Source organism: Phacochoerus africanus, chromosome 10 (assembly GCF_016906955.1).
Source record: "Phacochoerus africanus isolate WHEZ1 chromosome 10, ROS_Pafr_v1, whole genome shotgun sequence".
Lineage (NCBI taxonomy): Eukaryota > Metazoa > Chordata > Mammalia > Artiodactyla > Suidae > Phacochoerus > Phacochoerus africanus.
The window spans coordinates 128,757,153-128,783,508 of NC_062553.1; the positions used below are offsets into that span (position 1 = coordinate 128,757,153).

At 34.8% G+C, this 26,356-nt stretch overlaps 1 protein-coding gene across 2 annotated transcripts in view; it reads right to left on the bottom strand.

Moving 5' to 3' along the window:
- CCSER1 (coiled-coil serine rich protein 1) overlaps positions 1–26,356 on the bottom strand; it is an 823,961-nt gene that overhangs the window by 582,838 nt on the left and 214,767 nt on the right. For both annotated transcript variants that reach the window (XM_047798060.1, XM_047798062.1), the window contains exon 4: positions 8,651–8,744. In XM_047798060.1, coding sequence (XP_047654016.1) covers positions 8,651–8,744 — 94 coding nt within the window. The remainder of the gene's footprint in view (positions 1–8,650; positions 8,745–26,356) is intronic.

A 26,356-nucleotide genomic window follows, 5' to 3' on the forward strand; every position in this document is an offset into this window, starting at 1 on the left:
CATATTTGAAATCCCTTGTAAACTGTAAAGCTGAATACAAATGTATGACAGGGTTACTATCTTCATTGTCAGAACAAGATTGCCATCTAATGGTCACCAAGCAGAAAACACGTCCTCTAAGCCTTTTAAGACAGAAATGAAAAGAGCGACAGCCCCAGGGGATGACATCTTTGAAAGGACAACTTCTGTCACAATCTTACTCATGTAGAGTTACCCAAGCACTGTATAACAAAACAACATTTTGAATTTTTGTTGTAACTGTTTCTCCTAGTAACGAAACATCACTGAGAGCTCTGTATAATGAAAACATTAAGTTGGCAACGAGTCACCTTAGTATAATTTAAACCCTACTTCAGCCACTGACTATCTCTGTGATCCTGAACCAATAATAATATTCTCCTGAGTCTCCATTTCTTCATCTGTAAAGTGAGAAGAGTAATAATTTCTAGAGAATTGTTGTTAGGATTAAATGGGATAATCCAAAGAGTTTATAAATTACAGTTTACAAACAAGGCAAAAACAGAAAGATCTGAGAATCTAGACCAGTGCTTGGGACAACATAGGTGCTCCAGTAAATAAATATAAGTAAGTTTCAGCTTTTTGCATGAAGTCAAATACAAATATACATAAGTGATGACTGTAACTAAATTAATAGAAAGAAGAGCCAATTTGAGACAAAAGCTTTAGTGTACTTGTGATCTTAAAATTTAATATGAATTAATTTTATTAGTCAAAAGAATCATGATTACATACAGAGCATTTAGAGTTAGCAAAACTTTGTTTGGGTTCCCCTGGGACATTCACTGCCCATGATATTTGGTCAGTTTAAACTTTCTCAAATATGAAAGGGGTTATTTACTTCACTGAATAGGCACATTGGATTCAATACATGTTATTTATTGCCTTCTATTGTTATATTTAATGCTACAACTGTATAAGTTTGGAAATAAATGATAGCCACAAAATTAATTCTATATTTAAAATTCGAGAAATATTATACTCACAAATGTGGGTGAGACCCTCCACTAATAGAGACTGTCTGGAAATATCACCAAAACTGAAAAAAGCAGATTCTTAAAAATCATCAGGTACATCATATTCTAGCATTTATATTGCAAAAAATAATATTTGCTATAGTTCTTAATATTACATGCTAGATATGTGACAGAGCATTCTACTGTGCTTTAATTTATTATTCCTTGCAACAAACTCATGAAGTAGATACTTTTATTGTCCCCATTTTCAAATGAGAAAGGGCAGCTAAGAGAGATTAAATAATTTATTCAAATTTACATATCCTGATTGTGGCTGAGATTTGTCTAACTCCAGATTCCATATTTTTAGCCACTATGTCATACTCCCAAAATTAAGTGTCATGTTCCTTAGCTTTATACAATCAAATTGAAGATAATTTACACACACTTTTTTTTTTGATCTAGCCATACCAAAGCCTGTTAAAACTTATAGTTGATTTTTATAATTCTCCCTGTGTGGATGTTCCTGCAATTTGTACATTACCATTCAGATTAGCAAAGCCACTACGGTTTCATCTTAACTCTGCTGTGCTATTATCCATTAAAAATTAATAACAAAAATTACCTTCTTAATTAATAGGCACAGGAGGAGTTCCTAACTCACTGCAGAATTTCATGTTGCTTGTTCATCAAACTCAAAATAATGTAACAACTACCTAATTAATTCCTAATTGATATCACTGGGCCATTAAGTCCCTATTTGCATTTGGACATATACCAAGAGATACTGGCCCTAGGTATGTTCAGATATAATGTCCAAAATAAATAAAAAAGACAAAATTTCTTTATCCAATCATCCAAATGTCCATTACATTATTTTTATCAAATATTGCTAAATAAGTAAAACATATTTTCAACTGAGTAACTCAACTGCCAATTATAAACACCAAATTTAACACAAAGGAACCATTTGGTTTTCTCCCTGAACATTAATGATTTTGGTTTATAAGTTTTAAAGTACTTAAAACAGAAATGTATTCTTTCTTGAGAAATTGCTATTTTAATATGTTATCATATTTTGGACATATAACTGATATCTGAAAAAATGTTTTCATGCATTAAATGCATTGGTTTTAACACAAAGAAATGTACCACCTGTTAAAAGCAAAATGACTTAATATTTGAATAAATAGTACTTATAAAGCACCATTTAAAATGTTATAGAGAAAATAATAAAAATTCAAATCAGAAAGCATATTTTAAAATACATACATATGTGTATATATATGTGTGTGTATATATATATATATATATATATATATATATATATATATAATAATGTCATGTTCAGAAATTAAAAACCATGAAAAATAACCACTGATAAGACAAATTCTTTTTCAAGGAATTTAAGATTTCAAGAGATGCAAGCAGATTGTACTGGGTGCCTATTTTATTCCAGGCAACTATAAAAGTCACTTTACATTAAATACATCACCCATTTGGGTAGGAAGATACTTTGAGTTTGAGATTTTTATTGTCAATTGACAAATGGAGGAAAAGGGCTCAGAAAGATATGATTGCTTACCCAAGGCTACTGAGGCAAAACTGCATTTCTGTGTTGAACGTGTCTCTCTCTCAAGTGCTTGCTCTCTTTTGATGTTAATTTGCGGTTTCTTTAAATTGAATGGATCTTTAAAACGCAGTTTCCTTGCAGAGAGTTATTGTGAGGATAACCTGAGACAGCTTAGACTAAGAGTGTTGCTTATTTATTACAGGCATTCAGTTTTCCCTCCCATCAAATTAGATCGCTACTAATTGCTAAAAGTTATATACGACCCATTCCTGGTATTACCAAAAGAAAGAATTGGAGAAATGGTACTTTAATTAATATGTTCCAAATAGGTAACGCCAAAATCTGTTGTAGCTTTCTTTCCTTTTAACTTTAACTCATTTCCTTAATTATGATGCTTCACTGTCAAATCACCTAGGTGCGTGTTTCCCATCAGCCTCCGCCCCTAGGAAGATAATACTAGAAGCAGCCTCAATAGACAATGTGACCTTGTTCTAGTTCACTGTGCAAAAGGATAGCTTCAGATTAAATGTTCCAAAACCCAATCTCAAATTATTTTATTTTTTATTGAACAGTATGCACTGTTTGATATTAACTGACGTGTTGATTATATCTACTTGATGCAAACTTATGGTTACATTTTGCAAACAGTTCATTTTGGAGGACTCAGCTGGAAGTAATGCTGCTTAATACTGGATATTCTACTAGGCTTTACATTAACTAACTCATGTCTGAGGAAAATGTGTTACAACATTTACATCAATTATTTTCAACATTAGAAATTTCTGAGGAATATGAACTATTGTCAAGGAAATCAATTTTGTTTTTCAGTTAAGCAAAATTATCATAAAGCTCCTGGCTTTTGCTGTACTGATGTGTCACCATTTAGAATTTCTTACAGACCTGGTAGCATGATACCAACACGTAATACCAAAAGGACTTCCTGAAGAAACTATTCTTGATATCAAATAATTTACACTTTATAAAGACATGTGAGCAAAATATCTTCCAGTTTTCGTAACAAGAATTTCTTTATCTTAAAAAAGGCACTGAATTATTGATGGTATATTTTTTAATAATGTAATTGGTTCTGTTTCTACACTTATGATAGTAGTACCTCCAAGTAACATTTTTTGCTCACTCTGGTAATAGTAGTATACATTTTGTGAGCCAACATTACTTGTGGCTTCATCTTATTTTTCATATCCTTCTTTTATTGTCACCTTACTTGTCTTGAATAATTACTGTGCAAAATACTTAAATTAATAGAAAAAATCCTAAACAAAAGAAAAATTAAGTAAAATATATATAAAGAAAAATTTAGTGAAAATATATTTCTGATATTTTTCCTAGACAGATGATATGGTTCATAATATGTACTTCAATGCAAAGAAAATTTTAAGGTCACTTCTTTTGAGTCTTAGAGATACTAAAGGCTAGTAAATTTTGTTAGTACTTTTATTTTTCAAAAGACTGTTGAGGTATATCTAAGCAACATCACTGCTAACATCTTTCATGACATAATTTGTGGCAAAACACTGCCATATCAACATGAAAAGAATGAAGAGATATACAAAAAGTGGGAAGGGTCACTAATATATTATTTAATGTATCAATGTATAAATGATAGCATTTCATTTTTAAAGTAAGAAAATAACTGGTCATAGGTGCACTATAAATGATTTATTAGAGAAAAGATAAATAGAATATTTTACCACAGGGGAAATGGGATGCCTGGTATTAAACAAATTTAATCTTGTATTTAAACGTGATGCATATTAATTGAACATAAAATACATTTTCCAGAAAATAATTTAAACATTAATTCAAGAAAACATAATAAAAGACACCTAGAAGGCTTATCCATGACTTTTTAATCTAAAAACCTTAGCTTTTATATTAGAATTTAAAAATATAATATTAGATAATGCCAAGATCTGAGTAGATTATTCAGAACAGTTGCCTTTATTTTTTCTCCTTAAGGCAAGTCTCCTTTAAGGAACTCATTTTGATTGCACACACCTTTCTTTCATTGAAATTGTTCTTTTGTGCTTTCATTAAAAAGAAAAGGATAATATCCACTTACTACACTTTAAAAGAGATATTTTATTTCTACTGTTATGTATCCATACTAAGTGTGTCTTTAGAAAGTATGTTAATTTAGGACTTCATAGTTATATTTATATATTCAAATAATTCATGTAAATTTACTCAAATTGTTCACTGCACTAGTCAAAAACAAACTTTTGGAAACCTAACTGAAAACTTGTAATTCATTATTAGAGATGAAATATACAGATGGCAAGAATGAAATAAAAAGCATATTAAAAGATGTCCAGGGGAATTCCCGTTGTGGCGCAGTGGTTAATGAATCTGACTAGGAACCATGAGATTGCAGGTTCCATCCCTGGCCTTGCTCAGTGGGTTAAGGATCTGGCATTGTGTGAGCTGTGGTATAGGTCGCAGACACGGCTCGGATCTGGTGTTGCTGTGGCTGTGGCATAGGCCAGCAATTACAGCTCCGATTAGACCCCTCGCCTGGGAACCTCCATATGCCGTAGGAGTGGCCCTAGAAAAGGCAAAAAGACCAAAAAATAAATTAATTAATTAATTAAATAAATAAAAGATATCCAAAAATTATTATGACTATAATAATAGTCATCTTTATCATGCACAAGTCATGAGCATAAGCACAAGTCACAATGCAACAACACAATGAAATACACAGACACATATTCAAATATACAAGTATATGAGCATTTGTATGAAATAAATTTTGAACCCATAATTCAAATTAGCATTTTATCTTTTGTTTGTGCTATTCTGTTATTTCACATGGCTGGTTGATATACTTTAACTCATGTATGCTTGTATTACAAGTAATATATCTACCAACAATAATTAATATTATGTGAATGTTAACATGTACATTTATTATGCATTCTACTGGCCATCGGAATGCCTCTTTGCATGTAAAAGTGCACAATATGAAGTGTCTAAGACATATTTTGAAAAAATGCAGAAGAATCTTTAAATTATATATTTTCAAACTTGGTCCAGTCAAATCTTTTAATTAAAGGTGTTTGATTTTCTCTAAAGATAAAGAAAATGATTGAACTTCACTAATTTTTGGTTTTATATTTTAAATCCACTTTTATTCATTATACACATGTCAAAATACCTCTGCCTATGTTTTAAATTAGATAATGTTAATAAATACCAACTGAGAACCTACCACGTACAAATTACTATTGTTAAAAAGGACAGCAGAACTTCTATACTTTCAACAACACAGGATGATTGCTCCAGCCTTTTCAAATCTAAACATCATTAATTTTATGTTAAACTGAATTAAATTTATGCATGCCAAACATGACAACTTAGAAATACTTGACTTAATGTTTTAAAAACAAAAGTACTTTTCTAGTCTTTCACAAATTTCATTGTGGCCATTACAGTAAGCTTCATTATAAACTGCTATAAATTTTGCTTCTTTAAGACTTTATAACCAAAAATGAATGTTTTATTCTAACAAAGGTTTTCTAAACCCTCTAATGATTTTCAGTAACGTCAAGTAGTAGAATTTAATGGCTGCATTATTTTAGTTTTCCAACTTTTGAAAATCACTTAAATTAAATCATCACTTTAGATTGTTTAGCCTTAATGAGCTTTTTATCAATATCAGTTATCAATAATAAGCTTCTTATAGTCTGAGACCTTTAATTATGTTTCTTAAAAAAGAAAATAAATTGTGTAAAACCAATTCAACCAGAAATTCTTATTTCTGAGCTAATGTACATAAACAGATATCTGTGGCTTATTTCAAAGCCCATAATGTGGCATCCATAATGAAACAGGTTCTCAAAAGACATTTTATTAAGTAACATTAAACAAATACAAGTCACTTTAAGGAATATCTCATTTATTAGAACTGTACTTCAGCTATGCAAAGTTTATTTATCTTATGAACAATTTGGTTAACTCAGTTGATGCATAAGCTACTCTGATTCTGGCTTTAAGTAAGTTATCTGTATCTTGAGGGAAACCCCAGCACTCAGGGAGTCTCCTATACCCTTCTCCCTTTCCTGGGCTCTGCCCTGTCCCCACAGAGGGTGTAGGTATTTGCAGGTAGACAGAATAGTTTAGCTGCTATGGTGCGATGCCCATCTCACTGAATGCTAGTACCCTGCACTGTCCTGAAGCAAGCAGCAGCCCCTCTTTCTTTTTTTTTTTTTTTCTTTTTATGGCCACATCTGCAACATATGGAAATTCCCAAGCCAGAGGCTGAATCAGAGCTACACCTGCAGGCTTACACCACAGCCAAGGCAACGCTGGATCCCAACTGCATCTGCGACCTGTATCTGTGACCTACCCAGCAGCTTGTGAATACCAGATCCTCGACCCATGGAATGAGAACAGGAATCCAACATGCATCCTCACAGAGCCAGTGTCCTCAGGTCCTTAACACCCTGAGCCACAATGGGAAGTACAACAGCACCCCTTCTTGAGAAGGGCCCCTAACAGCCCCAGCAATGTGTCTGACCATCTGACTGTCCCCCTCCTTGCCACCAGTGGCCATGTGACCCACACTGGGCCAACCAGAAAAGATTCATCATACGTGTTATATCATTTTTATAATAATCTAATGAAGTACCTAGCACTCGTTTTATAAGAGATAAGTTAAAGCTTACAAATGTTCATTTTTGTTTACAAGAAAATAAACTGAGCTAACTCTTCATATTTTTAAGTCATCCTTTTTCTTTTTAATGGTTGGTTACTAAACATAACTAAGATTGCTGTGTTTTCTGTAATTCTGTTTATTTATTACATGGTTTTATTTTTGATTGTGAAAATCTTTAATCATACACAAAATAGAGAAAACATATAATTAACCAATGAAACTTTTCCCCTACTGCCCAGTTTTGATAATTTTCAATAATTTGCCACTTTTGTTTCATCTATTCCTTTCTTCGTTCTGTTGGTAAATCAAATCTCAAATACCATATTACTTCAACCAAATGCATCTCTCTGTAAAGAGTTTTCCTTAAAAGATTAAAAGAGAAAACCAAAGAAAAATATTTAACGGCCCTCAAAATAAAAATAAAAATAATAGTATGATAATTTTGTTACCACTCGAACTTCTGATAAATTCACAAATATATTTTATAGTGTTTCTGTATTTTGCCAACAGACATGTCACTTTACATTTTTAACCTGCAAGATGCCTCCCCTTTTTATCATGCCATTAATTTTCTGAAGAAACCAGACCGCTTATCGTGTAGAGTTCTCCACATTCCACATTTGATTGCCTGCAATCTCATCATGCCATTTGATATTCTGACTCTTCTCATCCCAAAATTTCCTATAAAATCATGGTGTAATAGAGAGACTTAATGTTCTTGTGGGCAGGAGTGGTGTTGCCGTGTACTTCTGTAGTCATTGCATTGTTACCATTGTAGCGACATTAAGAGATCACTGACTTTAGGTATGGCCAGTCTACTCCATCACTGCAAAGTTCTCCATTGATGGTGCATCTTTACAATCATACCATAGCACATATATATGCCACCATTATTTATTTTAATTATTTTTAGCATATAATTGTATATTCAACATATGTAAGGTTGTTATTAATAAGCACTAATTTTGAAGTCAACCTTATTGCATCAACAGTAACCTCTGCAGTTATTATTGAGGCGACTAAGATTTGAAAGAGTAAATATAGATCCACAAAAATTTCATTTAGTCATATAATATAAATGAAAAATGGAACTGTAATTGTTGTTTTCTTCCCTCCCCCCTAAAAATAAAATACTTACTTTTTCATGAAGGATTTAAACAGGAGTTCTCTCTTTGAAAAAACTGTTGTTTTATAGTTGTTTTTCATATTCTATAATTGCTTTCCAACCAAATTTATATTTCTATAACAGATTTTAAGGTCACCAGAAGCATGTGTCTAGGGTACTTAGCATGTGCCTTGCACATAGAATATATAAACTGGGGAATGAAAAGACTGAATGCAATCTAAACAGCACTTAGCTTCTCAATGAAAGCTGAATGACTAGGACCAGAGTGGTATGATACTGTGCATCTATATAACACTTACCTGAAGGACGAAGGCTCTGTTCCTCTAAAAATTCTAAATCAAGCATCAGGTCATCTTCATCCAGTTCACAAGATCCCAAATTATTCAAGACATCCTGAAGAAAAAGCAAAGTCAATAGTTAGAAACCAAAACACTGAGCAACTGAAGAAGCATCTATACGTAGACGTCACCAAGAGAAAAAGAATGGAAATAAGAAAGAAAATGCTTTAAGTGAACCCCCAAGATGATCTGATTATAAGGTTTAAAACTATCAGTCTAATACATATTTCAATACTTATTATAAAAAACTGTAACTCATTAAAAATGCACAAGGAGGTTTTCCACATATACAGAATTCTGTGAACTAAAACTTCAGAAACTTTTTCTAATATCTATCTTTCCAATTTGTGTAATAGTCTTCTGACATATTTGTTTCTCAAACAATTTTTGTATAGAATGCCAACCCTGTGATGTTAATTTAAATTATGCGTGGGGAGTTCCCGTCGTGGCGCAGTGGTTAACGAATCCGGCGAGGAACCATGAGGTTGTGGGTTCGATCCCTGGCCTTGCTCACTGGGTTAAGGATCCGGCGTTGCCGTGAGCTGTGGTGTAAGTGTCACAGACGCAGCTCGGATCCCGCGTTGCTGTGGCTCTGGCGGAGGCCGGTGGCTACAGCTCAAATTCTACCCCTAGCCTGGGAACCTCCATATGCCGTGGGAGTGGCCCTAGAAAAGACAAAAAAAAAAAAAATTATGCTTGGAAGGGGGAATCCAGTTACTGTTTCCCAATCATTTGCTTTAGACTGGGAGGGATGAACAGTAGAAGTAAGTATCAATTGTTAAAAATTAATTATTGGTTTTCATAATGTCACAAATATCATAGGTTATGTTAATTTTTCTTTTATTTTCTTTCCTTCTCTTTTTTCAAGAGGGAAAATAGCATAATGAACCAGAAAGGTATATTGAGAAATCTTGAAGGAAAACAGTGATGTGCAGAGGTAGAAATTCTTGAGAAAGAAATAAAATTTTTATTTGCGTATTTGTATATAGGATGATGATAGTGAATATGTTAAGAGAAGTAAGAATTTATTGAGACTAAATTGAAATAACAAAATTTTCTTTAAAAGGGATATCAAGAAAAACAACCTAGGGAGTTCCCTTTGTGGTTCAGTGGGTTAGGAACCCAATGCAGCTGGGATCCTCTGTGGCTGTGGCTGGGACTGTGGCTGTGCTGTAGACCTGCAGCTATAGCTCCAATTTGACCCCTAGCCTGGGAATTTCCATATGCCACAAGTGTGGTCCTAAAAAGCAAAAGGAGAAAATAAAAACAACCTAAATGCTAAGTGATGCCACAACATTTCAAATTACTTTTTCTATTGCTTTGGATTTTACCATAATTTGCATTTAAAGAAGTAAATCTTCGTAAGAGAAAGCTGAATAGTGTTGTCAAACAGACACTGAACACTTTAGTCCTTGGGATTAAAATAAGGATACTGTAACTTTTATACAAACTGCCCTCACCGCTAAAAAAAAAAAAAAGCAGAATTAAACATTATTAAAGAGAAAGACAAATACCATATGATATCACTTATATCTGATATCTGGAACCTAATATACAGTGCAAATATACATTTGTACCATGGAAAAGAAACACATGGATTTGGAGAACAGACTTGTGGTTGCCAGGGGAAGCAGGAGGGAGTAGGATGGACTGGGAATCTGGGATAATAGAATGCAAACTCTTGCCTTTGAAATGGATAAGCAATGGGATCCTGCTGTATAACACTGGGAACTACATCTAGACACTTATGACGGAGCATGATGGATGATAATGAGAGGAAAAAGAATGTATGTATGTATGTGTGACTGGGTCACTTTGCTGTAAAGTAGAAAACTGACAGGACACTGTAAACCAACTATGATGGAAAAAATTAAAATCATTAAAAAATAAACATTATTAAACTTCAGAAACAAATTATTTGTTAATAGAGCACAGCAGTAGTTTCAGATGTGATAAATATCCCAAACATAAATGCTTATTTCTATAAATGAAAGTTACAAGAGACTATTATTATATAGGATTGCATTGTATTTCATTATATTTGTATAATTACAAGGTATCTAATAATTTAAATTAGAAATAAAATCAGCTATTTCTTGAAAGCTCTATGATATATTGCAGCAGAGATAAGCCACTGAGCATAAGTTGTTTATTTATATAACATCAAAAGATGCTATAAATATAGGCAACAAAAGATAAGCCAACATTCTCAAAAATGCAAAACAGAATATTGAAGCAACAAAAGAAACATACCTGAAGTTGATTGTGGAAATTTAAAAGTTTAGAAAAGGGATACTATTGCTAGGGTTTATTACTCAGTATCCATAGAAGAGAATTTTATTTGGGTAGTCAAGATTATATTGGTAATTTTTCTTTTCATGATGAAAGTGTAGTATTTGATATAGCTTCAAATTATCATAAATAATATTATACTTTATTTTCAATTTCATTAACTAATATTATGGTCTTACCTGTTTTCATCCAAAATTCATAAAGTCTTAATCTCCAGTACTGTGGAATGTGGTTATTTTTGAAGACAGTGCCCTTACAGAAGTTACAATTAAATCAACTCATAAGAGTGGGCCCTAATCTAACATGACTGGTGTTCTTGTAAGAAGAGGATATAAGGACAGACAACACAGACAGAAGAACAACCACAAAAGGACACAGGAAAAGCACGGCCTTCTACAAACCAAGGAGAGAGGCTCAGGAGAAACCAAACTTGCCTAAACTTTCATCTTGGACTTCCAGCCTCCAAAACTGTAAGAAAATACATTTTTGCTAGTTAAGCTACCAAGTCAGTGGTATTTTGTTATAGCAGTCCCCCAAAAGTTATACAACCAACAATATTTAGAGAGCAATGAAGACCGGAACAAAGGAAGAAAGAAAATAAATGTCTGGTATATGTTCTGCTGCTGCTGCTGCTGCTGCTTTTGTTGTTGTTGTTGTTGTTATGCCAACTAAGAACATCTTGTTCATTGCTAGCACCCATGGTTTGCACTGCATTTCATTTCTCCCTTTCAGCTGAAACCATCCCATCCGATCTGTCCATGCGTCTACAGAAGATGAGCCAAACTTCCTGTCCTTGATAGATTGTCCAAGATGAGCATTTTAACCAACTTGTTAATCATAGCTCTTTCAGAGAAGTGAGAAAAAAAATTCTGTTTGGTGATAGATATTGCAAGATAAACATCACAGAGGCTTTGGAGTTTATTGCATCCTTAAGACCAGTCTAAGTCTATTTGGAAACTGAAAACTGTCATAGTAGTAGGTCTTCTGGTTTCTTGTCCCAGTAGTTCCTGAGGTCCAGAGGCATACATGATCTTTTGAAGGTGGGATTGTGCAACCTTCTTTTGAATTTTGACAGTTAATATATCCATCTTCATTTTGAAAAATACAGGAAATATTTAAAAACTCTTACACTGCTATCCCAACATTTAATATAAGAAAGTTACACTTACAAGGTACACAAATTAAATCTGGAAAAATCACTGCATTTTTCCTATTTTATTCTCATTTCACAGGTGAACTTTGACATTTGGACTGCTAGCCGGAGTCCATCTACCACGAGTCTAATGAAGAGTCCTTTACTTTTTCTAAATTGCTTTGATTTGACATCTTGCTTATAAACAACTTTCTTATTAGTGTAGAGGAGAGTCTTTGAAATCTTACAAGAAAAGGAGAATAGATAGAGCAACATGATTTTATAGAAGAAAAATCAATATGGACTCATAGACCTAAAAGAAATATTTTTTTCCAAATTGCTCCTTAAGAAAGTCCAATAGGCAGAAATAATACTTTTGCCTTGGGTCAGCACTTAGAGGCAGTCCAGATAGTTGTTATCCAATTTCCGCCAACAAAACAGAACAAGGGCTTCTCAATTGTGGGGAAAGATAAAAGGAAGGAAAGGAAAAGGGAAAAAAAAAAAAACCCAGACCATTTTTGGAACATTCTTTTGTTGCCAGAAAACAAGTTTTGCTTAAAAAAGTTGGAAGTAGCTTTGAAAGCCTAAGAAAAGCAACCTAAATGGCTTCTCTCTGGCTATTCTCTGACACTATGAACATTGGAAAAAACCCAATAATCATTATAGCTAAATGAAACAATTTGAGTCTGTCAAAGGCTAAGCATTACTCAAACAGAAAAGTTAATGTGCCAAATATAAACAGGCATGAACTGTATACACAGAAAAAACACTAACAAGGTAGAATATCTTTAACTTCTATTGTTTTTAATAAATAGCTGAATGTATGATTCTTTTTTAAATTTTATGTATGTTTATAATATGAAGGCATAGTTTTGTGTGTATGTTTGTGATCTGTGCAAAGAAAGACTTCTAAGTAGCAGCATCAAAAGTAGTTCTGTACTGAGAATAGAAAGGATTGATTAGAACTTGTGGTCATACACAACAATGAAGTGGAAAAGGAGTTGAGCATTTAATTAAGACTAATAATCATATCCCATATCTAAGAGGGCACAACTGCATGCTTTAGACATTTGATATTAATGGAATACCTAAAACCGGTAAGAAAGAAGAAATAGTCTCTTGCATTCTGGTAGATAAAAACCTAGACAGCTTTACATAATACAGATAGAACAATGTAAGTCCATGAATTTTAAATAATGTTAATGTATCAGGTATATATATATCATAATAATAGGACAATTGTTTATGTAACAATTGCAATTGTCACTTGAAAAGCAAATCATTTTGTGAGGGAACACCAATGTTGCACAAAATTGAACATTGGTTGTGAGGGAATACCAATGTTGCACAAAATTGAAAGCTGGGCTTAAACTTAAAAATAAATAAATAAAAAGGCATAAGGGCATAGACAGTAAAGTTTAATTGTGGTTGCCAAGGGGGAGGGGGAGGGAGTGGGGTGGATTGGGAGCTTGGGGTTAACAGATGCAAACTACTGCCTTTGGAACAGATTAGCAATGAGATCCTACTGTGTAGTACTGGGAACTATATCTAGTCACTTATGGTGGCACATGATAATGTAAGAAAAAAATGTATACATGTATGTGTAACTGGGTCACCATGCTGTACAGTAGATATAAAATTGTATTGGGAAAATAACAATTAAAAAAAAAAGAAAATAAGGTTAAAAAAAAAAAAAAGAAAAAGGAAAGTCCAACCTGATGCCAGCATCTTGAAACTGGAATATCACCAAATGTACAGCGAATTCCAATAAATAATAAAAAAATAATCCGGTCAACAACTCAGAATGTGGAAATTTAAGAGACTTTCTTTTAAGTCTAGTATAATAAAAAAAAAAATCCTAGAGATATGCAAAAAATAGACGCGGATATTTCTGAAATCCCGGAGAAATATGAAAAGTTTCACATCAGTGTAAGAAGGCAAAAGGCAAAAAGAAATGTAAATCCCTAGTATGAGCACATGTGTAACCAGTTTTAAGGTAAGGATATTGATTTGCTTTGGAATCATTATAATATGTATAAATTTTGCTTTAAAAGTGGCTAAACCATTTAAAATAAATTGATATATTAGGCTTGATACTATAAGAAAACACTCAGGAGAATTCGCTTATATAAAATCTAAACCAATGTTTAGACAGTTTGATTTGGGAGTTCCCTTCGTTGCGCAGCAGAAATGAGTATGACTAGTATCCGTGAGGATGCAGGTTCGGTCCCTGGCCTTGCTCAGTGGGTCATCGATCCAGCGTTGCCGTGAGCTGCAGTTGCAGACACAGCTTGGATCTGGCATTGCTGTGGCTGTGTCATAGGCCAGCAGCTGTAGCTCTGATTCGACCCCTAGCCTGAGAACTTGCATATGTCACTGGTGCTGCCCTAAAAATCTAAAAAAAAAAAAAAAAAATAACAACAACAAAAAAATAATTCAATTTGATATACATTGTAATTTATTTTCCGCGAGACTTATGTGGGTATTATGAGAAGATTTGATTGTTTAATTGTAAAGGGCTAAAATTTTAGTAAATTAATAATAACACATTGGCTATTAAATCAGGCAAAACTGTTACCAAGTATTCTCTAAACAGGCATTTAGAAAACTGTCAGCAATACTAATTAGTCTTGTAATCTTCCAAATGACTTTAAGCCATTAAGAGTAAACTGATTAACTATTAATGAAGTAATTCAAAAACCAATTTTCTAAACTCTAGGGATTTAACAATGAACCTAACAGACATGTTTTCATTGTTCATAGAACTTAACTATATTCTAGTAAAGAAATACCAATCCCTTTTATAAATAAATAAAGTAGGTACCATAATTTATAAATCAGTCTCTTGTGTTTTGTTAATTGTGAATTAATTCTCCAAAGCCTGGTTGCTATTGGCTGGAAGAATAAAAATGAATTTCTGAAGCTACAGAGTTGAAAAAACAAGCTCTGATGACTCCATTAATGTGTGTGTAACTATTCCATAAGGCCCATTCTAAAATAATCCTTTAATCTTATCCTTTACTGCAATAAAGACAGTACTTGTGAGCCTATAAAAAATAAAGGAAGCTGGGACATGTTACTACACAAGTGTTGGTTATAAAGGAAATAACTCTGACAAAGGAAATTGTTAAATTATTAAAATATTACAAAATAGCGGTATTATAAAGATGTTATTAATTGCATTTCCATTCTGCTGTATTTTAGTTGAAGGACTTTCCGAGTAGCCTTAAAATATTTAAAAGGTAAGAAATAACATGCCCTAGACTTTGATACTTGTTTATTTAATATGCAATGACACAGCAGAACTGCTCTGATCATGATTTAGTCTACAAGTAAAGAGAGAATTACTCAAATTAAAAAGGGATAGACATTCTAGTTTACATTCTTCTAGTCATTCTCCATTATGATGAGGTGCTGTTGGGATATATACATTTCATTATTTACTGGTCTAATCATAGAGTTTCCATAAATTGACTGAAGAGAAAATACCATTTTAATATCAAGAATATGTAATGTAGCTATTGTGGAAGACTCTCAGTGAAACCTCCCTGTCTAAAATACATTCTGAGACTTGTTTTATAATCAATTACACTGGCCTTTTTACTTGGGAAAAAGACAAAGCCAACTAACTTGGTATGTGTCTTTAAATAATTATTCGTAAGTTATATGAATTGTAAAAAATGAGATATGTAAAAGGGACAAGGTATATACAACATCAAAACCAGACATCATATAGGCTGGGTATATACAGTTTGATAGAAGTTGAGCTGTACAGTCTATATATGCAATAGAGAAAGAAAATAATACACCAATACATGCATGTATTTTTAATTATGATTTCACTGCTAATTTTTGGAAAGAGAAATTAAAATGACAATACTTTGTAATCACCACTTTGAGGAGTTATGGTTTTGGTTTCCTGATTCAGTACATAAAGCATATTTAATCACTATAATAGAGTTACCTTTACCTTTCGACATGGTAGATACAAAGTATTTCCACACATACATGGCTCTTTCCTAGGTGCTACTTAACCTTACGGATCTGCATACATCAAAATACATTTTTAATAAATATTTTCAAAAATTGTCTTAATTCTATCATACTTCACTCATAAGGCTTCCCACTATAAGTCCAAAAACATATATTTTGCAAATATGAATGACAATTTTGTCTAATTCATTAAAATAATATATTGGCATTAAAAATATGTACAAATAATATTTTGTTTTGATTACTCTGTATTTTTTGTTCTTAAATTTTTAAAAATTAGCAAAATGAGATTATTAAAGCTATGCCCAGAGCTGCTAAATCTACACTTTATACTAATAAAAGGTAACTGACTTTATAAGTTATTCAAATATCACAGTATTAAAATATTAAAACTTAAAAATCATGCTATAAATTTTCACTGTTTAGGAAAACTTAACATTTACAAGGATCATGTAGCCATAGCCAATATGTGAATTCATACAAAATTTAAAACTCTGAACATTTTCATTTTAATCTATGAAAGGGAATAAATTAAAATTAATTTTTATTACTTGGTAATAAAAATAGAAAACTAGGGGGTATAAATATATAATTAAAAAACTCCAAAATTCAAAATTAGAATTGAATGACTACTGTCAGTTTAAAAATGCATATTTTTCTTGTGATCATTTAAGGTATGGAGAAAAAAATTATGTTTATAGGATTCTATTTTCATGACAAAGAAGAACCAAGATTACAGACACTGTCTCCTTGACTCTACATATGACTACATCAGTTTGTGTCACTGTCAGTAAAGCAACATAAATAATTATTATCAAATACTCTTAACTGGAATGAAAGCAAGACTCATTTAATAAAATATCACAATCACATAGTGTGTAATCACTTAAGACGGACATGGTAATGTGGAAAAAGGTGCTATCGCATTTTAAATATTTGGAATTCTAGTATTTAAAAAAATATGCATTAGAGAGAGATCATTATTTCTAGCCTTCATTATTTGTGTACTGGGGCACCGAGCATTACACAGTTATAAAGTGTACTTCATTATCTTCAAATCAGTGTCCCTATCAACTTTTGCCAAGAAACATTAGAATTCTTTAAATTTCACTTATAATTCTTTCTACACACTATTCTGAGTTTACTGTCATTAAAGTAATCAATCTTTATACATACATATGCATTCCCGCATTGACCAACACATGAAAAGATGACAATGATATGAGTCTACAGCATAAATACTAATTTGAATGTCATTCAAAACCCAACAATCGATATCTACCTAACTAAAATTGCTTCCTACAAATTTATTATTGAAGCCAAATAATATTTATTGATCATTTTCTCAAAATATAATTTGCATCTCTTTAACTGCACTGAATCTATCCCCTTGCCACAAATACCTCAAGAGTAATACAAAGCAACATATTTATACTTTATTATATCACAGGCATTTCCAAAGCCTGTGGAATTCCTAAGGAATAATATGGACTCTTCACGGTACTTAATGCTAAAGAAAAATATATGCCTCTGTGCTACATCCGAGCAGAGGTTTTTATGTTTTCAGAATCTCTAGTGCTGTATCACTATAGGATACGGAAAATAATATCTCACTTACCTAATAATACCTTATCTATGATATTATCATAAATCCTCAATTACCTGAAAATGAGGTATATTACTGCCACACTATTTTGATGAAGAACAGTAGTATCATTTCTGGAATGTCAATTATTTTTAAACTATCAGATGTTTTGGAGAAGATATATTATCCAGAAAAATTCATATGTAATGCAGAGGGAATGTTTAAGAACTCTTGATTGCTAGCTCTACATCAGTTTAGTTGTCCTAGAACTTCTGTGGTATGTTTTTGTTGTTGTTAAAGCTGTCATTTTCGCCTCATTGAAAGTGCTTACTTTTAACTATTATCAGTATGTGGTTCTGAGAATTGTATGTCTCCCATCAATGTCCTCTTCCAATATACAGTGAATTGGAATTTGCCAAAGAAAAGATAACATGTAAGTTTGTTCAACCAGTGACTAGAACATGTATCATAAATGCCAAGCAGAAGAGGATAGCTACTCTAGTGAAAAATGGGTATTTTAGGCATTCTTTGTTCTACATAATTAAGTCTCAAGTTTTACTCTAGGTTTATATTCGTATATAGGATACTAATAAATTGATGAACGTCTTATTGATTTATAAATTAAGAATTGTCGTAATTTTATTTCTAAAATAGGGATCAAATATATCCGTACTTACCATGCCAATCTTTTGTTAAATCACCTAGCATAGTGGGAAATCCAAGAGCCTGGAATTGATAAATATGAATTCTAACTCTAATTCAACAACAAACCAGCTCTGAGAAATGAAGCAAATCATAACTTCTCAGGTGCCCTTTCATGAAATATTAGAATTGCTATTCTCTATAAATCCATTTATATATAAAATGTTAATAGCTACAAGACAACCGTGAGCTTCTTTCCCATAATGGTATATACCCAGACTGCCAAACTACAAAGTCTTAACAGCACAGTACCAAAATTTGGCTGACTTCCGACACCAACAGCAAGTTTGGAGTGTTCACAAAAACACTCTCAAATACAATAATTCACTGAAAGGACTGCAGGAGTCACTGAAAACTGTATTATTCATGATTCATTACAGGGAAAAAGTATAGGTCAAGAATCAGGCAAAGGAAGAGATGCATAGAATCTGGGAGGGCTCCAAATGCAAAGCTTCCCTTGCACATGTGATGTATTACTCTCCCAGCATTGATACATGACAGTAAAGCAGAGTATTGCCAACAAGGGAAGTTTGCTGAGGTTTCTCTCTCCAGAGTTTTCACTGGGACTTCATTACATAGGTGTGACTGACTGATTGACCGATTGCCTATTTGGTATATCTCAGACTCAAAACTGTCTTACTGATCTAAAGTTTTCACCCTAAATCATATGGTTGTCTTTCTGATGTGGCCCACCTGACTGTGATAGTTTCTGGTGTGTCCAGCTCCTCCAGTGTGGTCCACTCTGGACTCCAAACAAAGATACTCCTATCAAGTATGACATGTATTACCTCTTAGAACCTGAGGCCAAATTCCAGAACTTGTCTTGCCCAAACTACAATTCACTACACTAATATTGTGCTTTCATAGATGATGTAGCTCATAATCTACCTTAGTCTTAAATTATTTAAGCCAAATACAAAAAAAAATCATGATTGTTTTTGTCTACTTTGTAGATTTTTTTTCTAAATCAATGTTTATTTTTTAATTGTATTTAAACAGGTAATTCATTAAGATAATATACACTGAAATGCTGTATATATTCTGTCTATGTTAAAGATTTATTCATTATTTTCTACATCTTTCCCCCTAATTTACCATAATGGACTCATAATTCTGGTAGCAAAAATTAATATTTATTGAAGGTTTACCAACTGCTAGAACAGTACTAAATTAAGAACAATGAACAAAAGAGAAAAGTTTCCTAATCTAAACAATAAACAAAAGAACAAGATAATTTCAGCCAATGAAATATATGTTTTAAAAAAGATACACATAATATTTACTGGTTGTAAAAGGCAGCTACTTTACATGAGGAGGGCAGGGAGGTCTTTCTAAAGGTTTCATAGGACTGAATAATTAAGTCTAAGAAGCCATATGAAAATCAGAAGGAAAGACAGCCTCAAGAGAGGAGAAAGTATATGCAAATCATCTAAAATGGATGTGAAGTTGATATTTTAATAGGGTAGAGAGAAGGCTAGCATGATTGGAGCACAGAGGTGAGGTGAGAGTGGTACAAGAGATTAGATATATGGAGTCTAGGTCATTTTATAATAACTTTCATGCAGGTAAGAAATTTAGGAATCACTGGAGAGTGACATGCTTAAATACACATTTTAGGAAAATCATCCTGCCTACTCTGCCAAATCATTGTTAGAAATTTTTTTAAAAAATTCTCATAATAGCCAGAAAGGCATGCACTGTTTTATGGATAAAAAATATGAGGGTTAGAAAAAGTAAATAACTTGACCATGACACAAAAAGTGTCAGAACCAAGATTTAAATGGATATTTGTCAGGAGACTCAAAATTTCCCCATTAAACTTCCCTTCACATGACGTGTGTGTGTGTGTGTGGTGTGTGTGTGTGTGTGTGTGTGTGTGTGTGAGAGAGAGAGAGGAGAGAGAGAGAGAGAGAGAGAGAGAGAGAGAGAGAGAGAAAGATCTTTGGAGATATTAAAGGGAATCTTTAAATATCAAGACCTATATTTAAAGGCTACTAGCATTTTACCAGGTGTGTTTGGACATACATGAGCATGTACAGATTTTAAAAAGATGTCTAGATCGGTTTGCATAAAGCTTCCCAAACAGGTATGCTTTCATTTATTCTATTTTCTATAGGATCTCAAAGAAGTTAACTAGCTTCTTTGGGTCATGATTCACTTTTCTGTAAAATAAAAGGAAATAATTTCTGATAATCTGCTTTTCATAGCTGTAATTCCTTCACATACAAATGATCCTTTACTATGCTATTTCATGTTTTTTTTTTTAAATAAAAGATAACTAACCTTTTCCTTGGTATTTTCTTTCTTTTATACAGTTGAACCAAATTTCTTTTATTTACACTTCTGTCATAGGGGTCAAGTTCCTTTCAAGGAGATTAAACCCCAAAGTCTCTGGCCATGTCTCTTTGTAATGCCCCTTCCCCCACCTTGAGCATCCTGGGCTGCTCACTCCCCACTAGGGAAGGGATGTCACTGGTTCCCCACCCTGCCTCAATATAACTTGTTCCCCATGCAAGAAAGGTATCCTGCCCCAAACCAATCAAAAGACCAAATATGCCCCATACAGAGATCAAACAAGACTCAGCCATTATGCACAGTGTAGCAGGCTGGGGCAGGAGAAATTGGGTCCCCACTCAGGCTCATAGAGTGGAGATTTAAAAGCAATTGTAGGGATTTCCTGTTGTGGCACAGCAGAAATGAACCTGATTGGTATGCATGAGGATGCGGGTTCAATCCCTGGCCTTGCTCAGTGGGTTAAAGGACCAGCATTGCCATGAGCAGTGGTGTAGGTCACAGATGCAGCTTGGATCTGGCACTGCTATGGCTGTGATATAGACTGGCAGCTGTAGCTCCAATGTGACCCTTAGCCTAGCCTGGGAACTTCCATAAGTGGCCCTGAAAAAAAAAAAAAAAGTAAAGTAAGGCAGGTGTGCTCTCTCTCTCTCTCTCTCTCTGAAAATGTTAACTTTTGCTTTAATACATTTGTAAAACTGTTTTAATGCTGTTTTTCTACGGCACAGTGGGGACCAAGGAAATTGCGGTTCTATCATTCTGGAACAAATTCAGTCATAAGAAGAAGAAAAGAGAGTTTATCAAGATGAGAGACGCTGCAAGGGCAGTGGGACTTCTTGATGATCAGGGACAGCAGACTCTGAGCACATGGCCACATCGGTTTCTGTAACCCAGGGAGAGGAGAGATCCCAGCCATTCTAAAGTCATCCTCAGCTGACTGGTTGTTTCCTATTTGCAATGACAATTGTGGCAGAAGAGGGTGATGGCTTGAAGAAGCTAAGGGATAGTTTCTGACAGTTAACAGATAGTCTCTGAGAGCTGGGTGTTCCCAGGTCAGAGAGACCTGATTCCGGGATTTTCAGGAGCATCCCTGAACACCTCTCTGAGGCCTGGGCATCCCCAGACTCAACAGGTGAGACCTTTTACAGGGTGACCAAAGGGATTTGAGGACCATTCTGGCAGGCTTGAGAGCTGCGCATCCCCAGGTCAGAGCTGTGTGTCCTGTGACCACTTCTATTCCTGCTGCCTCAAGACCAACAGGAATCCAAGACTAGTGCTGGGCATTCCCAGGCCAACTAACATGGTGGGCCCCCCACTGGAAGGAGATTTCACCCTGGTCTGAGTTCACCATGTCACACTTGAGAAGATGGTTAAGCATACTTTATCTCGGTATAGGTTGTTCAGCCTATGTGGTGTCATCCCACTGGGAGGGGGCCTTAATGGCAATGGACCTAGCCCCAGCCCTATGGTCCTTCCCTTGACAGCGGGAGCATGGCTTGTGCCATAGGAGGAGGAGCAGAAATTGTCCTGGGATGCCCAAGGATTGGGTAAAGGGACTGAGGTTTTGTTCAGAGACAGTTTCCATACACTGAGGAGAAAAGCAGAGAGGTTTCTTTAAAATGACTCAGTAGAGACAGTTTCCTCAAGGTCTGAGGCAAAGTGACAGTAAAAGAAAGAGAGGCTGGGGATAAGTAAGGAGGAATCCTCTCCCATTTTAGGCAACAGTTACTAAGGCAGTGAGCTATGGAACTGTTGGAACACATCAAGGTGTAGCCTTGGCAAGAATTCGTCAGTTGTTCCCATAGCTATTCATCCATCACAGAGGGTTCTGAAAAGAGGAGTGGGCAGGGAGAAAGAGAAAAGAAGGAAGGAAGGAAGGAAGGAAGGAAGGAAGGAAGGAAGGAAGGAAGGAAGGAAGGAAGGAAGGGGAAGGGAGGGGAGGGGATGGGGAGGGGAGGGGAGGGAGGAGAGGAAGGAAGGAAGGAAGGAAAGAAAAAAGAGGAGGAGGAAGGGAGGGAGGGAAAGAAGAGAGATGGAGGGGAGGAAGAAAAGGAGGTAAGAAGGAAAGCAAGCACAAATGGCAGTTACAGACAGCTAGGTGGGTTTTAAGTTGTCTGGGGATAGTCAGGGCTTCTGCTGAGCTTCTGTCCTCTGGGCTGGAAGGAGTAGAGGGGGAAGGTAATAGGCTGGTGCCAGCCATCTCCAGGCATTTCTTCTGGGAGATGGCCTATGGCATGTGCTTGGAGAGAAGGGAATGAGCAAGAGAAAAGGCATTTTAACTGTGCCCAGAGCTCTGGAGGTGCAAGAACTCGGACTTGTTTTCATTTCTAGACATCACGTGCTATCTATCCCCAAACAAGCTGGCACTTTTGCAGCAGGAAACTTTGCACTCTTTGCGCGGTATTTCCTCTTCTGGGCTGGAATGTGCCACAGGGTCACACACAGACTGGGACCCCGGAAATGCTCCGCCTCAGTGGAGACCTCGGCACCTGCTTGCGCTCCTGTCATAGTGGCCCAAGAGGTGGGTGCTGTCTGCAGCCTGGGACATGACCCACCCTACGTGGGCACCCAAGCAGACGCCTCCGCCATCTGGGGCTAGGCAGGCCAGGGAGCCAATTCCTGGGGGCAGGCCCGGCTGGGCTGCAGGTGGAGGGAGACCACCTGGCCTGGCCTGATGGTGGCAGAGCCCCAGCCCTGCAAGGCCAGGTCCCCGGTCCACCTGCCCAGCTGCGCTCACCTCCTGTGGCTGCGGCCCTGCAAGTGAGGCTGATGAGGCAATGGCAGCGGTGGTAGGCAAGAAAAAAAGATAAAAACTCAGTACTTCCCCTCCATTCTCCTCCCCTTAATAGCGCATCAAAGATAGAAAAAGGAGGGCGGACTACCCTCCAGGGAGGATCCCTTTAGGGAGCAGGGATTCCGACTTTCATCCCATTCATGGCACCATTATTATGACAGAATTTTTTCCAGTACACTAGAACTGCCTTTTCCTGGGTCCCTGCCCTGCCGTAGCAAAGCATTAAAATGGCGGGCTTTTCACAAATTTATTAAAGTGAATGTACATTTTCAGAGAGAGAGAGAGAGCATGGGCAATCGTACAGGCATGCCCTTGTGGGTAAAAAGAGGGCCCACCTAGCTTTACAGTTGTCTTTATATCCCCACTCTGCAGACCCGACTGGGGACCCAGTATTTCCTGTCCCAGCATCCTGTGCCTTTGTAAAGGCTGAGTGTTGGGTGATCTCTGTAGGGGCCCTATTTGATCTTCTGATTGGTTCCAGGCAGGATACCTTATTTGCATGGGGCAGGTTATATAAAGGCGGGGTGAGGTACCAGCAACATCCCTTCCCATTCCTAAGCAGTTCAAGGTGGGGGAAGAGGCATAACAAAGAGACATGGCCAGAGGCTTTCAGGTTTAATCTCCTTGAAGGGGACTTGAAGGCTGTAACACTTCCATCAAGGTCCAGCTAGCATTCCATTCCCTTTATGAAGACTCCCTCATCTTAATGTGGTTAATATTAATTTTTGTTAATCGCATGAATTGACAACATTCATTTCTTCCTATATGGCTTATAATATTATTCTTATTTACATCATTTTGAAAGTAAATATGATGCAACTGTTCTCACTGTGCAGTTCCTACAGCATTTAGCATAGTCTGGAGTATATCAATAATTTAATCCGATCAATAATTACTTATTGAGAAGCTTCCACATGTCAGAGAGAGTGCAAGTAACAAACTGTCTTTAAGTTTCAAATTTGTTGTATAGAACAGTATAGTACACAAATCAGAGCATTTTATGACTTAAGGAGAAATCCGTAGTTATTTAAATATATTTTATATTTCATTTGTTAAAGGCATCATAATTGTAGATATGTTGGGAAGCAATATGATTCTGCTTACTGAATTATTTTCATATTAATGTACTTTGTATCAAGGTACAAAGACATACAACTGCACAGGAAGAATTGGAAAACCACGAGCAACTGTAAAGTGCCTTTTTTTCCTTATAAAATTAGAACTTCCTATCTATTTGAAAGATTAAGTATGTATTCTTTTATGCAGTATAGTAAAAAGAATTACATCTTAACAGTTGAAATAAAACCAGTATTACATCATCTGAAAGAAAGGACAAACATTTCAGCAACATTAACATACGAACATAAGCAGTTTAGAAGTACTTTATCTCAAGAGAAATTTATTTATTTATTTATTTATTTTGGTCTTTTTGCCATTTCTTGGGCAGCTCCCCTGGCATATGGAGGTTCCCAGGCTAGGGGTCTAATCAGAGCTGTAGCCACCGGTCTACGCCAGAGCCACAGCAACGCGGGATCTGAGCTGTGTCTGTGACCTACACCACAGCTCACGGCAACGCCAGATCATTAACCCACTGAGCAAGGGCAGGGACCGAACCCGCAACCTCATGGTTCCTAGTCGGATTCGTTAACCACTGCACCATGACGGGAACTCCCAGAAATTTCTTTAATGCTTAAATACTTACCATGACCTATGAAGGCATATAGTCTTTCAAAGGCTTCTCTATTCTTTTGAAAATTAATTTAAAAAACACAGAATTGACATATAGTCTAAAATAAAAATATATAGTCACAAAATAAATATATTAATAAATATCAAATACATTCAATATTAATTTCACCTAAACTATAGAGAACAAGAAAATATCACTAGGCTACAAACCAGAAAAATATCTGTAGTTAAAAGAAAGACAAGTCAGAATAGAATTGGTTCATTTCTTCAGTTTGGCATGTTTCCCAATTTATTTATTTGATATAAAGATTTTCAAATGACTTTATCACGCTGGTTAGATCAGTACAAAACTTATACAAACATTTTTATTTTACCCAAACACTTGCCAAATTAAAGACAAAACTGGAATATTTTATCCTGTCCAACCATTCACATCATTGTTTACTACCTATAGCTGGACTATAAATTTTACATCAATAAAATTATTTACAATCAACAGAAATCTAATGCAGTATTCCATTAATATACGCCAACCAATGCAATTTATTTAATGCATAAGTTAATGGAATTTATATTATAATCACTGAAGGTATATAAATAACTAGGATTAAAGCAAAGTAAGTTTAGAGAAATATCAATTAAACTAATTAATATTTATGGAATTATACTTGCTTTACAAGACAATATCACTAGAAACTATTTTTTCTTCTGACAACTCACTTTCCTTTCATTATTATGATTACAAATTGAGATTTATTTTTATGACCATTACCTTAAAATGCATTTTATACGTGCATTTCCCCTCTTTGATCCTTTATAACAATATAATTACATTTGTGAAATAAAGTGACCATTATTAATTCTATGTACATCACGATATATGTTGGGGTAAAAAATATTCAAAAACAAAAAAATGTTTCATGCAGTTACAGCTAACTTTTTTGCGCTTTATAAAAACATACACCTATATATAAAGCAAAGTAAACATGAAATCAGCCTTTGTACTTTATGAAGCTGTTGTTTCCAACATTTTCCTTTGACATGTACCTTTTTTTCCTAAGAGTCTCAGACATTCAAATTTGTTTCATAAATTTCAGGAAAGTCTTGGAGAATGAATGAAATTAAGTCTTTTATATCTTAGAGTGAGTAACCCAAAGTTATTCAGAATGTTAAAATGAAGTCCTACTA